The 12,841-nt window shown below is 34.9% G+C and overlaps 1 protein-coding gene across 1 annotated transcript in view; it reads left to right on the top strand.

Annotated features, from left to right (window-relative positions):
- Gphn (gephyrin) overlaps positions 1-12,841 on the top strand; it is an 837,950-nt gene that overhangs the window by 452,380 nt on the left and 372,729 nt on the right. Inside the window, exons 6-8 of the mRNA XM_023701464.1 lie at positions 3,557-3,623; positions 7,673-7,945; positions 9,235-9,342. Coding sequence (XP_023557232.1) covers positions 3,557-3,623; positions 7,673-7,945; positions 9,235-9,342 — 448 coding nt within the window. The remainder of the gene's footprint in view (positions 1-3,556; positions 3,624-7,672; positions 7,946-9,234; positions 9,343-12,841) is intronic.

Raw genomic sequence — 12,841 nt, 5'->3', positions numbered from 1 at the left:
CTGTTTTTTTTATTTCAGAAGCTGTTGACTCATTGCTTTCAGCCCTGTGATTCCCAATTTGTTCTGTGTTAGTGGCCTCTGCACTTGTTACGGGTGGGGTTGGGTTCTGAGGTTGCATTTTGTTCCTTCTCGTCATTTGGTGTAGCACTGTCTTCTGCCCTTTGTTGTAGATCTTTGTTGTAGTTATAACCTTAGCACATACTAAAGTTCAGGTGTAGATCTACAAAGTTTGGATTTATCCAACTGTTCCTGGCTTGAGTCTGGCTGCTGTGCTCAGCTCCTTCCTGCTGCTGCCCTTGGGGGTGAACTTGTTGTGCCCCTCTGGCAAGTTTTTCTGCTCCTGGACTAGCTGGGTGGTTCTATCCTCTACACTCTCTGCAGGGATTGCAGGTGCACAGTTAACACCCCATGCCTGTATGCCAGGCCTGAGTTGAGCATGGAGTGGACAAGGTAGAGTAGGGGGGAGAGGCAGCTCTCCCACACACTCACTGGGTCTGGGCTAGGACTGCGTCTGTGGGTTCCCAGAATGCGGCGGAAATTCCTACTGGGTGGGCAGGGTGGGTGAGGTGCTGCAGAGTGGTAGAGGGCATCCCAAGGGGGTGGAAGAGGGTCTCACCCATGCTGCGCCTGGGCTGTGACCAGTAATAGGTCCCGCTGGTACAGGCTAGCAGGAAGCTCTCCCACACACTCACCGGGCCTGGGCTTGGACTGGGTCTCTAGATGCCCATTTTTTTATTAGGTCTTTAAATATGAAATGGGTCAGATCTCTTTCAGTTTGGTTTGTTTGTTTGTTTTGTTTTGTTTTGTTTTGTTTTGTTTTGCAGTACCAGGGATTGAACTCAGACCCTTGAGCTTGCCAGGGAAGCACTTACTCAACTGAGCTATCTCCCCAACCCCTCTTTCAGTTTTTTATATGCTCTACCTACTAATCCTTTGAGGACTAACTGGAGAAAATTTTTCCACTCTATGGGTTATCTCTTCACTCTTGGTGGTTTCTTTTTTGCTATGCAAAAGCTTTTTAATAAGATGAGATCCCAGGTGTTGTTGATTCTTTGTAATACCTCCCATGCAGTTGGAGTTTTGTTCATGAATTCTGCCTACACCTATGTCTTCAAGAGTTCTACGTAGCTTATTTTCCAGCAGATTTAGTGTTTCTGTTTTAATATTCAGATCGTTGATCCATTTTTATTTTAGTCCAGTGCATGGTAATAAGGATGGATCTAGGTTTAGTCTCCAGCATGTGGAAAGCCAGTTTTTCCATCACCATTTATTAAAGAGACTGTCTTTCTTCCAGTGAACATGTTTGGCCCATTTGTCAGACATACGGTAGCTGAATGTATTTGGATTTCTTTCTGCATCGTCTAATCTGATTTACTGAACCTCAGGTTGGTTTCTTTCTTGGTTTCTGCCAGTACCATGCTGTTTTATTACAGTAGCTCAATAATGTAATTTCATGTCAGGGATTGTGATGCTCCCTGCCTTACCTTTGTTGCCTATCATTGTTCTTTGCTATTCTAGGTGTCTTCCAGTTTCAAATGAATTTTAGGCTGTGGGAGGAACCAACTGTACACATTAGGAGCAATCTGAGACTGTCTAAGGGTACCATCACAACTTGTAGATAGACATAGAGATAGATAAATATGTTTTACGGGTTTTTTTTTTTTAGGTTGTTTAGGTCTTTCTCTTTACTCTTGTTGTAATCTATTTGTCTTATTCCTCTCCTTCCTCAACTATCTCTCTTGATTTTATGATATTTACATGTAACTGAACATTTTTTCTAGTCTTTCTGGTCTGCTTCAATAATCTCTTGCTTTCTCCTTTGGACTCTCTTACTTACTACCTTCTCCAACTTCGCAAATCCTGGGTGGAGCCAACTGTACACATTGAGAGCAATCTGTCCTCCAACTTTTCTGGTTCTATATTTCTCTTCCTTTAGCTTTCTGTTTTGTCCTCTGTCCTTCATAAATTTCTCCACCACACTAAAAATCACTGTTCTAATGGGAAACTCTTTGTATGCAAGTACCTGAATAATACATAATAATATTATCTTGATACATAAGTGTAGATCTTGCACATATGGCTAAATATTCCAAAATAATAGTTACTCCAGTTTGTCAGGTTTTAGGCTGCACTTCATACTGTTGTTATTGCTAGTTGTACTACTTTAGCCAGGATGTCATACCTGTTGTAATCAGCTGTTCTCCCTGTCTGCTCATCCTGTGATCATCAGGGGTTATAACCATCACCATAGTACAGAACCAAAGAACTGGGTGCTAAGCCAAATAGAGAGCAATTTATTAATCATCCTTAATAAATTAGGAAGGCAGAATCTTGGGACAGATGCAAAGACCAAGAACCACCTACACCTAGAAGACATCTCTGAGGAGCAGATATCTCTTAAGGAAGCCTTGATACTAGTAGTAAAGTGATCTACTATAAGAAACTTAGAAGCATCAATACATGAAACAAAATAAAATAAAAAATAGAATATGGAAAGTTTTAAATAAATTCTGTCAATTCTTTTTCAAATTGAAACTGAAAGAACAATAAAAAAAGACACTTTTAGGTTATTTCAGAAAGTGGAAGTGGTTAAAATTCAATTGTAAAATTTGGGAAATTTTAACATGGGTAAAATCTTAATTGTAAATTTTTTCAAATAGTATGCTGTTTTTGTTTGCAAGAGTGCAAGTAAGATGATCTTAACTCATCAAACTAACACAGCCGTTAGTAGCAAAGTATGATTCTGTCATGTGAAAATCCACACATTCAACTCTGAAATCTAATCTCCCAATGCTTTTTCCATTGTTTATTAGTTCTTATTAGCTAGTTCATTTAAATGTGTACTAGAAATTAACAGTGATCTCTCAAAGATCTTTCAACATAAAAGGTTTATGCTGAAGAGATAGCTCAGTAAAATAAGCACTTGCCTGACAAGCCCAAGGTCTTGAGTTCAGTCCCCAGTACCGAAGGAAAAAAAAAAAGGATTATACTGCTCTACAGGGTGTAAGGGTGATAAAAATAAATAAATAAATAAATCAGATTTATGATTATATATGTGTCCATTGATACCTGAGCTTTCTAACTTCTTTCCTACTTCCACTCATTTGTGAAAAAGAATGTTTTTCTTTAAAACTAGACATTTTGGGAAACAGAAGCTCAAGTTATATTTCATTCAGCCTGAGTTCTTTATGTATTAAACTTTTGAACATACGTATTTCTATATAATACTTACTTAGCATTACCTCATTGAAATCTTACTACTCTCTGAGAAATGAAAATGTTGAAGTTGGACCAAAACAAAAAAGTTGGGTGTGGTGAAATTATTTAAAGTAACTACTTTATTCTGACTCCATTTACCCTATATTTTTCTAAGCCACTATTCTACCCATTCCCAAAATGTGAGTTTGCATTGGATTTGGTGAATTTCTTACTATGACAATTGTGTTCCTAAGCAGTTATTCACATATAAAGTAAATTGACTTACCTTTTTTTTTTTAAAATATATTTAAAGCAAATATCCATGCCAAATTAGTATTCCTCCTCTTTTTCTTTTCAGGCCTGTATGTGGAATTAGAGGGAAAACTCTCATTATTAACCTACCAGGTAGCAAGAAAGGATCTCAGGTAAGCATCCTTGACATTTATATGGTTTAATATAAGTACATTTAACCAGTTGTTTCTATCCAAAAAGTTGGAGCACTACACGAATGCTCTTACTTCAGACACTAATTTCAGGTTCAAATAATTCCTAAAATCACCCTCAGATTCAATAATTTACTAGAACTGTCAGAACTTACTAAAAGTTGTCATCTTACTGTTTATTATAGGGAAAGGACACAAATTTATATGATTCAAGGAAAGATATGCATAAGACAGAGTCCAAGAAAAATGCCAAATCTGGACCTTTTGTTGTCCTCTCCCTCCCCATTAAATCAGAAATACTGCATTATACTGGTATTATTATGTGATAGGACACATAGAATATTACCAATCAGAACAACTCACCTTAGCTGTTATTCTTCTGGGGGTTTTTATAGCATTTGTCACATACTCTCTCTGTGGCTGACCTTTAGTTATTAGCTGTACCCAGAGGTTGAACTCATACTTTTAGTCTTTAATACCTTGCAGTGGCAAAACTAATACCCATGTGGCCCAAAGACTGCATCATAAATCACATAGTTAGATTATCTGATGGCCAAAGATCCCAGACAAACAAATATATTCCTCTGGGGCATGAAATTCTGCAAATCAAGGCATTACCTATCTGTAGTTGACAAAGATCAGGCATGCTGAGTAATGTTAATTGATACAGTAGCTACTCTTGGCTTTTGACCAAGGCTTTCTTACAGCAAAAAACTAACACTACCCAGAGTGTCTGTGCATCTATATTACTATAGCATAAGTGACAGATACAGCAATGCTCTCTGTGAATATGTGTAGTTTGAAAGGAAGCTATGAAAAGTATGGTTAGCTAGTCCACCTTAATCTACTGCTATTTGTACCATATGATATATGCATGAAAAACTAGATAACACAGAAATTAGCTGTTCTTCATTAAACCAATCATTTTTATTACCTCCTAGGCAGATTTCAACTCAATTGCCCATACATTTGACCATCACCAATATCAGTGCTAACATTATTAACAATGCTAGTTTTACAACATATTATCCTGTGGAAATGAAGTAACAAGGGCGGCAACTTAGCGCCTCCTCATTCAACTTTGTAGTCTTCTCAAGTTCCAAAAACAAGAGTGGTCTCGGCAACATACAACTTCATCTTTTCAAGCAACTTATAAGTATACCAAGAAGCATTGTCTCTTGTTCTGGGCCTCTTAGATACCAATAGAATTTTCTGTTTCCCTCATTGCATAGCCTAGTTGTTCCTTTTCTCCATTTATACTAAAACTATCCCATCTCAGAAAGGATTTAAGGCTCAGTGCTGTGACGATTCAGACGGCCTAATATGAATTTAGGAAGTACCTCCCACTTATTCTATTCCTGTCCATATAGGGCAAGATTAAAAGGAAAGAACTAGTGAGCTATCTTAACCTACTAGATAGTTTAACTGCCTTCACTGTCAACTCTTTAGCCAGATGTGGTAAAAACAAAATCAGGCTCAAAATCAGCAAAATTCCTTCAGGAATTCTGACATAAAAGTTTAAAGACATTCATGTTTTTGTTGCTTAGGAATCATCACTTATTCTATGCCCACAGTTGTATCACTGATCCTAGGACCACTGTTTTACATAGAGAAAATGAAAGCTCTGAGGTGACATGAAAAAAATAATACACTCCTAAACAAAACATTATCGTTGTATTAGCATCCTTCCTCTCAACCTCATGTTTCCCACAAAAACAAAGCAATCCATGTAATAGATTGCTGAGATCTGAGCAAAAAAAAACGTGCATAGGTAAGAATCTGAGAAGGTACCAAATAAGGAGCTTACATTTTCTCTTCTGTGGAATCATAGACATGTTACCTTCCTGGCATTGATGTATACTCCCACGAGTATTGTCAGCTAGGAATGCTAGCCTGACCCTTTGATATCCAGAATTTTTAGTATCTAAGGTTGCTTAAATTCTTGGCACAAAAAAAACTTTTTTATCTGGCACTACATTGTAGAATAACTTTTAAGGAACTGACAGTAAAATCCATACCTCTCTGTCTCAATATTAAAATCTTTATCTGAGAAAGTAAAATCTGTAGAGTGTTAGATACTGGGAAAAGGGAATGAACCTGTTCAAAAGGAAAGAATTACTGAGTTGAGAAGGACAGTAGAGAGAGTAGGGGAAGGAGATATATTGATGTATGTAAGCAGGATGGTTTGGACAACTTTACAGTGGATTTCTGCTTGTCTATGGAAAGGAGCAGTTAATCCTTAATTTGTTTTTGTCTTCTTTTTTCAATTCTTTTTCCTTTTTTTTCTATTATTTCTTTTTTTCTTCTTCTAGTCTTGCATGTATATATCTGGTAATATGAACAACTAATTTGAAGACAACACTATGCAATACAACAAATACTGTGACATTCGTATTTCCTTTAGTGAATACTTACCTGTCAGGGGAGATATCATGATCACATATTTTGTTTAGTGAAATTCTGTATCATTTGTAATTTTTCTATTTTAATACTACTTTGTACTCTTTAAAAAATAAAAAACAAAATCTTTACCTGAACAAAATTGGAATGATAAATTGAACCATAAAAGATAGATCACAAGGTTAGATATCCTTCAGGTATTCCAGTAACTCTGGAAAGATTGAAATGTGTTTGTTTGTTTGTTTGTTTGTTTTTCTTTTTTCTTTTTCTTTTTCTTTTTCTTTTTCTTTTCTTTTTATTTTTCTCTCTTTGAGACAGGGTCTCACTGTGAAGTTCAGGCTGGCCTTGAGCTCTCTTTGTAGCCCAGGCTGGTTTCCAATTCAAGACAATCCTTCCTCAGCTTCAAGTGCTGGGATTATAGGCATGCACCACCATGCTCAGCTTCTTTTAAGAAATCTTTTACATCTTAGTTTTTTTATTAAGTTGTTACTTTAAATGCAAAAGACTTTACCTTATTCTTCAAACATCTGGCTCTAGGTTCTGGTTATAAGTTCTTTCCTATTCTTTTTTGACAATACATTGTAGGTAACATAGGTATTTGAGCCACAGGTTATATTGACTTTTGTGTGGAGTTCATTATACGTTTGTTTCTGTTCTTACATATTATGTTAGGTGTACTCCAAAAATAGAGTAAAAGTTTACATTTTTAAAAATTTATTTATAGTAAAAGATACATTGCCTTTAATCCCACTCAGAATATTTCCTCTTAGTTCAAACACACTTATCCCATAATTCTTGCCACTTTCTGAACCAGTTCTGGAAGTTCTTTTTGATGAACATCTTTAGTTGCATTGGTAGGACTGCCTTGATGTCCTGAATCAATTCAAAATGTTTACCTTTAATGCTCATTTTGACTTTGAAGAAGAGCCAGAAGTTGCACAGTGCCAGATCTAGTGAATAAGGTACTTGAGGACAAACTGTTACATTTTTAAAAACCTACCTTTCCATTGGGTAGCACAGGACAGTAACATTGACCTTATTTTTTATCACATCATGAAAGAAATGAAATAAGACTCACAAAACAGTTTCAGAAATTAACAGGAAAAATGGTATAAGTGTGTTTGAAGTGAGGGAGATTGTTTTGAGGGTGATTAGCAATGTGTCTTTTGCTGTAATCATTGTTAACTTGAACATTGACTATATATTTCAACCACCCCTCATATAATGTTGTCTAGCTACATATTATGGTGATATTAGAAATTCAACTTTGAATAGAATAACCCAAACTCCATGTGGTTTGTTAGTTTTATAAAGTCTTGCTCTAATTAAAAATGTGAAAATTCTTTCCTGTCTTTCCAACGATTCTTATAATGTCTTTAAACTATGTTAAAATTTAACTTATAAATACAATGTGTGCCTTATTTGTACTGTGTTTGCTAGTTGACAGAGAGTATTATGTATCATGCTTCATATTTCACATTCAATGACAATTCTTTAAATACGCTTCATTCTTGAGATTGAGAGAGGGAAATGCAGATCCAAAATCAAGAATCACTTTAATTGTAATCATTTGTAAGTCTAGAAGAAGACTTCATTTTCTTCTTTGCTTTTTTTCTTCCTTTTATGGACAGGAATGCTTTCAGTTCATACTGCCAGCTCTACCTCATGCCATTGATCTTTTACGTGATGCCATTGTAAAAGTAAAGGAGGTGCACGATGAACTTGAAGATTTACCTTCCCCGCCACCTCCACTTTCCCCTCCTCCCACAACCAGCCCCCATAAACAGACAGAAGACAAAGGGGTTCAGTGTGAAGAAGAGGAAGAGGAAAAGAAAGATAGTGGTGTTGCTTCAACAGAAGATAGTTCATCCTCACATATAACTGCAGCAGCCATTGCTGCCAAGGTAAGCCTGCTGAGACTGAGCTATGAAGGACACACAGATGAATGTATTGATTGCATTCCTATTTACATCCCATCTTTGAAATTCCATACCTCTTTAGGACATCCTTTAAAAAGTACAAATAAATTGAGCAACCCAGTATACTCTCTACTACTACATTTTCTTCCTGATACAAATTCCTTGAAGGTACTGAAATTTGTTCTGTTGCTCTGTGGCATTACAAATACTATTGCTACTGTGAAAGTGATAGCTACAGTAACAAACAATGTGGCATTCAAGAGCTGTTTGAAGCTGTCATTTTTGATAGCATTTTAAAGTGTTTATATATTCAGAACATTAAAACTTCACAAAATTTTAAAGAAGTAAAATGCTGAAATTAAAGGACTTTAGATGACTATATAAATGAGTTGGAAAAAACTAAAATTTTTTAAGATATAGCTTATAAGCAGTTCTTGAATTCTCCTTAACTGAGCATTTATTCAAATATTACATGATAGATTACCCTTAGTGCTATAGAGAAATGTATATTTGCATTATAAATTAATAAAGTAATAAATATTATTAGGATAATACCAAAGTATTATAAATTCTCTCTACATGGTTGTGGGGATATAGTACCATGAGTTAATTGAGTAAATGTAATCATCTTAAAGTTACAGAATGTGTTTTATATTATTAGCCATACCTAGTAAAAACCACCTAGGCTATTTTAATTTTCTAGAAAGGTATTAATTCTAAGAATTCTAATTGTCCACTGATTGAAAGCATATAGGTTAAAAATTTAATTCTATATAAGTAATTTGTAGCATTTTATAGACCATTCATATTTTGTCTATGAATATAGTAAAGATTTCATTGAGAACATATAAATTACAGTCATTGAGAAATAAACTTCAAGTACCCATTCATGCAGCCAGTAAATGGTGCCTTTACTGAAGACTGGATAATTTCATTTCTCCGGATCATCCATTGACTCATTAAGTCCTTACTTGATACTAATAGGTATTTGAGCTGTACATAATTTTAATAGAACTAATTGGTGAAATAAGTTCATTTTAAAATCATTCATGTTTCTTCTTTTTCTCTTAAGTAAAAGAGTAAAATGTCATCATTTTAAGTCTTACGGAAAAAGCCTACAGCATTTAAAGTTACACTGATTTTATCATTCTACATGTAGAAAATTTTGGTATGCCATTATTTCATGTTTTCATCTGTTTTCCTTTTAGTCATTTTGTTTATATGATGTTGTTTTCATGTCACTGTATTCATAATTGTTATGTGTTGTGCATTAGAAGCATCCATCCTACACCAGTATTGCTGTTATCATGGCACATGGTGAGCAGCCCATCCCTGGTCTCATCAATTATTCCCATCATGCAACAGGCAGTGCAGATGAACCGGTAAGACAAGAGGCTTTTGCATTAAAGCCTCTCCAACTATCCAACCTACTTCCTATCTATGAAGATGGGTTAAAACATTCATATAATAAAAAGCGTGTAACTTTATTCTTTTGGATCTTTAGTGGTGCTTTCTTATGAAAGTGCCCTTGAACATAGTCCTTCTAGGAATTTAATAGCTTCTCTTATGCCTAAATAACTCTCCTATTGTCAAGATTCTATAGTTTGTGACAATAAGCTTTTTTCATAAGACTTTTAAGAAATTTAATGCTCCAGGAGCTTGGCAGTTTCGTTGGTTATCCTTAAATAAATTGCATGATTTTAAATAATCCCTTAAAATCACTTTGAGTCTTAAAATCCGGACAGATCGCCAAGCTAGTATGTAATTTCTATTAACTTCAGTTTTTTTAAGTTCTCATGACTTTCATCTCATTTTTTTATTTCCTTCACTATGTGCTCTTTACAAACATTTTCAAAATTGACTTCATCCAAGAAAATAATAAATTGATAGGTACAATTCATTAAGAAGTAATAATTAAGACTATGACTTTCAAAAATGAATCAATCTCAATGCATGCTGTGGATCTAAAATGTAAAGAAGCAATAACAAATAAATACCCAAAATATGGAAGGAAAAACCCAGCAACTTTGTATCAGTGTTCTCTTAGGAGCATACTAGAAAATGAAGACTTCAACCATTAAGTTGACATTCATACCTAATTAAATTTAAAAAAAAAAAAAAACTTGACTTAGTCACAGGCCAAGTAAAAATTTAAATCTTGTGTAGTAAAAAAATATTAAGTTGACAACTAGTATGTGAATTTTCCATATAGAGGTTTGTTACACATACTCTAATATGTACCAAATTCAGGGTGTTTTTATTGTCTCATTGCACAAAGTATCCATAGCTACTTTAACTGTTACGGATTATCAATTCTAAAGTAACTTTAGGGTTCTATATTCATAACTGACATTAGGTTACCACATTGAGTTTCACATTAGTATACCAAAATTATTTGAGGTATTTTTTTCTTCAGTTCTCCCAGTTATTTAATATAACTGGTATTACTGGAGATGCTTAAGTAAGAAGTTAGTTATTATATGTAATGGATACCTTCAGTTACTAGAGCTTAATGCTTTGGAGGAACAACTTGAGAAGGGCTGTTAAACTATTATAGCTATATGCCCTCCAGTGGGTGGAGTATAGTTCAGTGTGAGAGTGCTAGCCTACTTGGTAAAGTGTAAGGCGCACTGGGCTCAAGTCTAAGCACTGCAAAAACAAAAAACAGCAAACAAAGCTCAGCTTCCCTGCAAAACAAACATATGCTCTCAAACAGCTTCACCCAGGAACTTCTCATTTATTCAGTGATATTTAGTACTTTATTAGTGATAATACTGGTCATTTTAATAGTTGCTTAGTTTTGTAAGTAGTTTCATATTTTTATACTTCCTTTGATAAATGAAATAGGAGCTGTACATTAAAGAATATGAATTGCATGGTCTTTTTACCTGCATCCATTCCAAAGAATAAAAGAAATTTGCAAGCGAAAATAAAAAAGTGTTTTCATATTAGTGTTTATTTTTAAATAAATACAAATATGAATATTGTTACAGCGCATAAAGAATTTAAGATCTTTCTACAGTTACTTTTTATTACTTCTTTACTTTCCTAATTCAATTTACTACTGATAATCAAGAAAGTCGATGAATGTACTGACTTTTTAATAGTTGCCTGTAATATCATTATTTCTTATTGCAGAACTCATCAACTTGCTATTTCAAGAAATAAAAAGACATGGAGAATGCTTCTTGTAATGCTCATTTGTTAGCTGCCCCTCTAGCAACCAAGTCCCATTTGTGCTTCTAATACTATACTTCATTTCCCAGTTATGTAGTTTGAGTACATTGGCTTAATATAATCAGTGTATTCATTTCACCCCAGCTAATGCTATTAGTTCAAAGAGCACATAATTCAACCAGTCAGAGACAGTGTGTATCATGTCTTAGATTTTTTTGCTTTTAAGTACTAGGGATTCTTTCTTGCTAAATATGAATGAAAAAGTATACAGCCCCAAGAACTCCCATCTTAGAACCATTAAAAAGAATTTATTCCATAAAGGTACCAACAATAAAAAAACAATCCTGAGAAATGAAAGGTAGAGATAATAGTTCCTGATCATATGGTTTGAATCACTTACTAGAGCCTCAGTTCAATTATATCCACCTCTTAACCTTTCAGTTATATGAGCTAATGCAACCAGGGATAGAGTTAGTATGTGCTGTTGTTTATATCAAGAAAGTATTTTCACTAAGGTGTACTATCTTATCAAAGAGATGAAAATTGTTCTTAAAACTTAATAGTCTAATAATTGAAACACGAGATAACAAAAAATGACATATTTTTGTTAATTTTTATACAATACTATAACCAGAAAGATAAAAATAACAATTGTGTCAAATTTATTCAGTACAAGAATCAACTGCAGGGACCAGGGGTTCAATCTCTGGCATGCCATGTTGGCCTGCTCGCAGGGCGTGCTGAGGACAAGGATTGAGACTGGTATGGTGGCATATGCCTATAATCCCAGTGCTTGGGAGGCTGAAAACAGGAGGATCACAATGAGTCAGATCTCTGTAGTGAGACCCCGTAGTCCTTGTACTAAATACATTAATTAGAAAAAGAAAAAGAATCAACTGGTTGAAATGAAACCTGCCCAAGCAACGCTTGGGATAGTTAGTATGTAAACAAATGTGTTGCCCAAGTGACACTCAGAGTAAACTGTTAGGTGGTTAAATAATGACAAAAATACATCAAAAAGAATTTCCTAAAGTTTCAAATTTAGATGAGAAAGCTAGGAGTATAGGTAGGGAGATGTGACATAAAGGAACAGAAAGGGAAAAGCTCTTGGCTCTCTATATTTAGAAAATAATCATGCAGATCTTTTCAAGAAAACTGGATACAAACCTGAAGATAACTGCTAATGCTTTACAGTATGAAGACAACTGATAGGTTCAAAAATCTAAATCATAGGGCCAGCCAAATCGCTCAGCAGATTAAAGTACCTTCTTAGGCAGACAGAGGGGCTAGGAGTTTAACCCCCAGGCCTGCCATGGGGGCCCCTTCCCCAGGGCACGCTGAGACTGCAGTTAAGACTGGGCGTGGTGGTATGTGCCTATAATCCCAGCACTTGGAAAGCTGTAAACAGGAGGATCACTATGAGTCCGATCTTCGCAGTGAGATCCTGTACACCCTGTCGTAAATTTAAAAAAAAAAAATCTCAATCATAATGTTAGGCAAAGATAAATTTAAGACAAAGAAGTAAGGAACCTTTGGGGAGACATAATAGAAAATCTAGCTCACTAACAGAAAATAAATTTTCTAGATAAAGTAAATGAAACTCTTGAATACATAAGTGTTGGCAAAGACTTTAAGATCAAAACTGGTATCATATCTACATCTTGTGCTATGAATGACTACTACAAAGACAACAATATGCAATGT

The sequence above is a fragment of the Octodon degus genome, unplaced genomic scaffold, assembly GCF_000260255.1.
Source record: "Octodon degus isolate 3935 unplaced genomic scaffold, OctDeg1.0 scaffold00007, whole genome shotgun sequence".
NCBI classification, from domain to species: domain Eukaryota; kingdom Metazoa; phylum Chordata; class Mammalia; order Rodentia; family Octodontidae; genus Octodon; species Octodon degus.
Note: the sequence above shows the minus strand (reverse complement) of the source record. Positions and strands in the feature narration are given on the sequence as shown.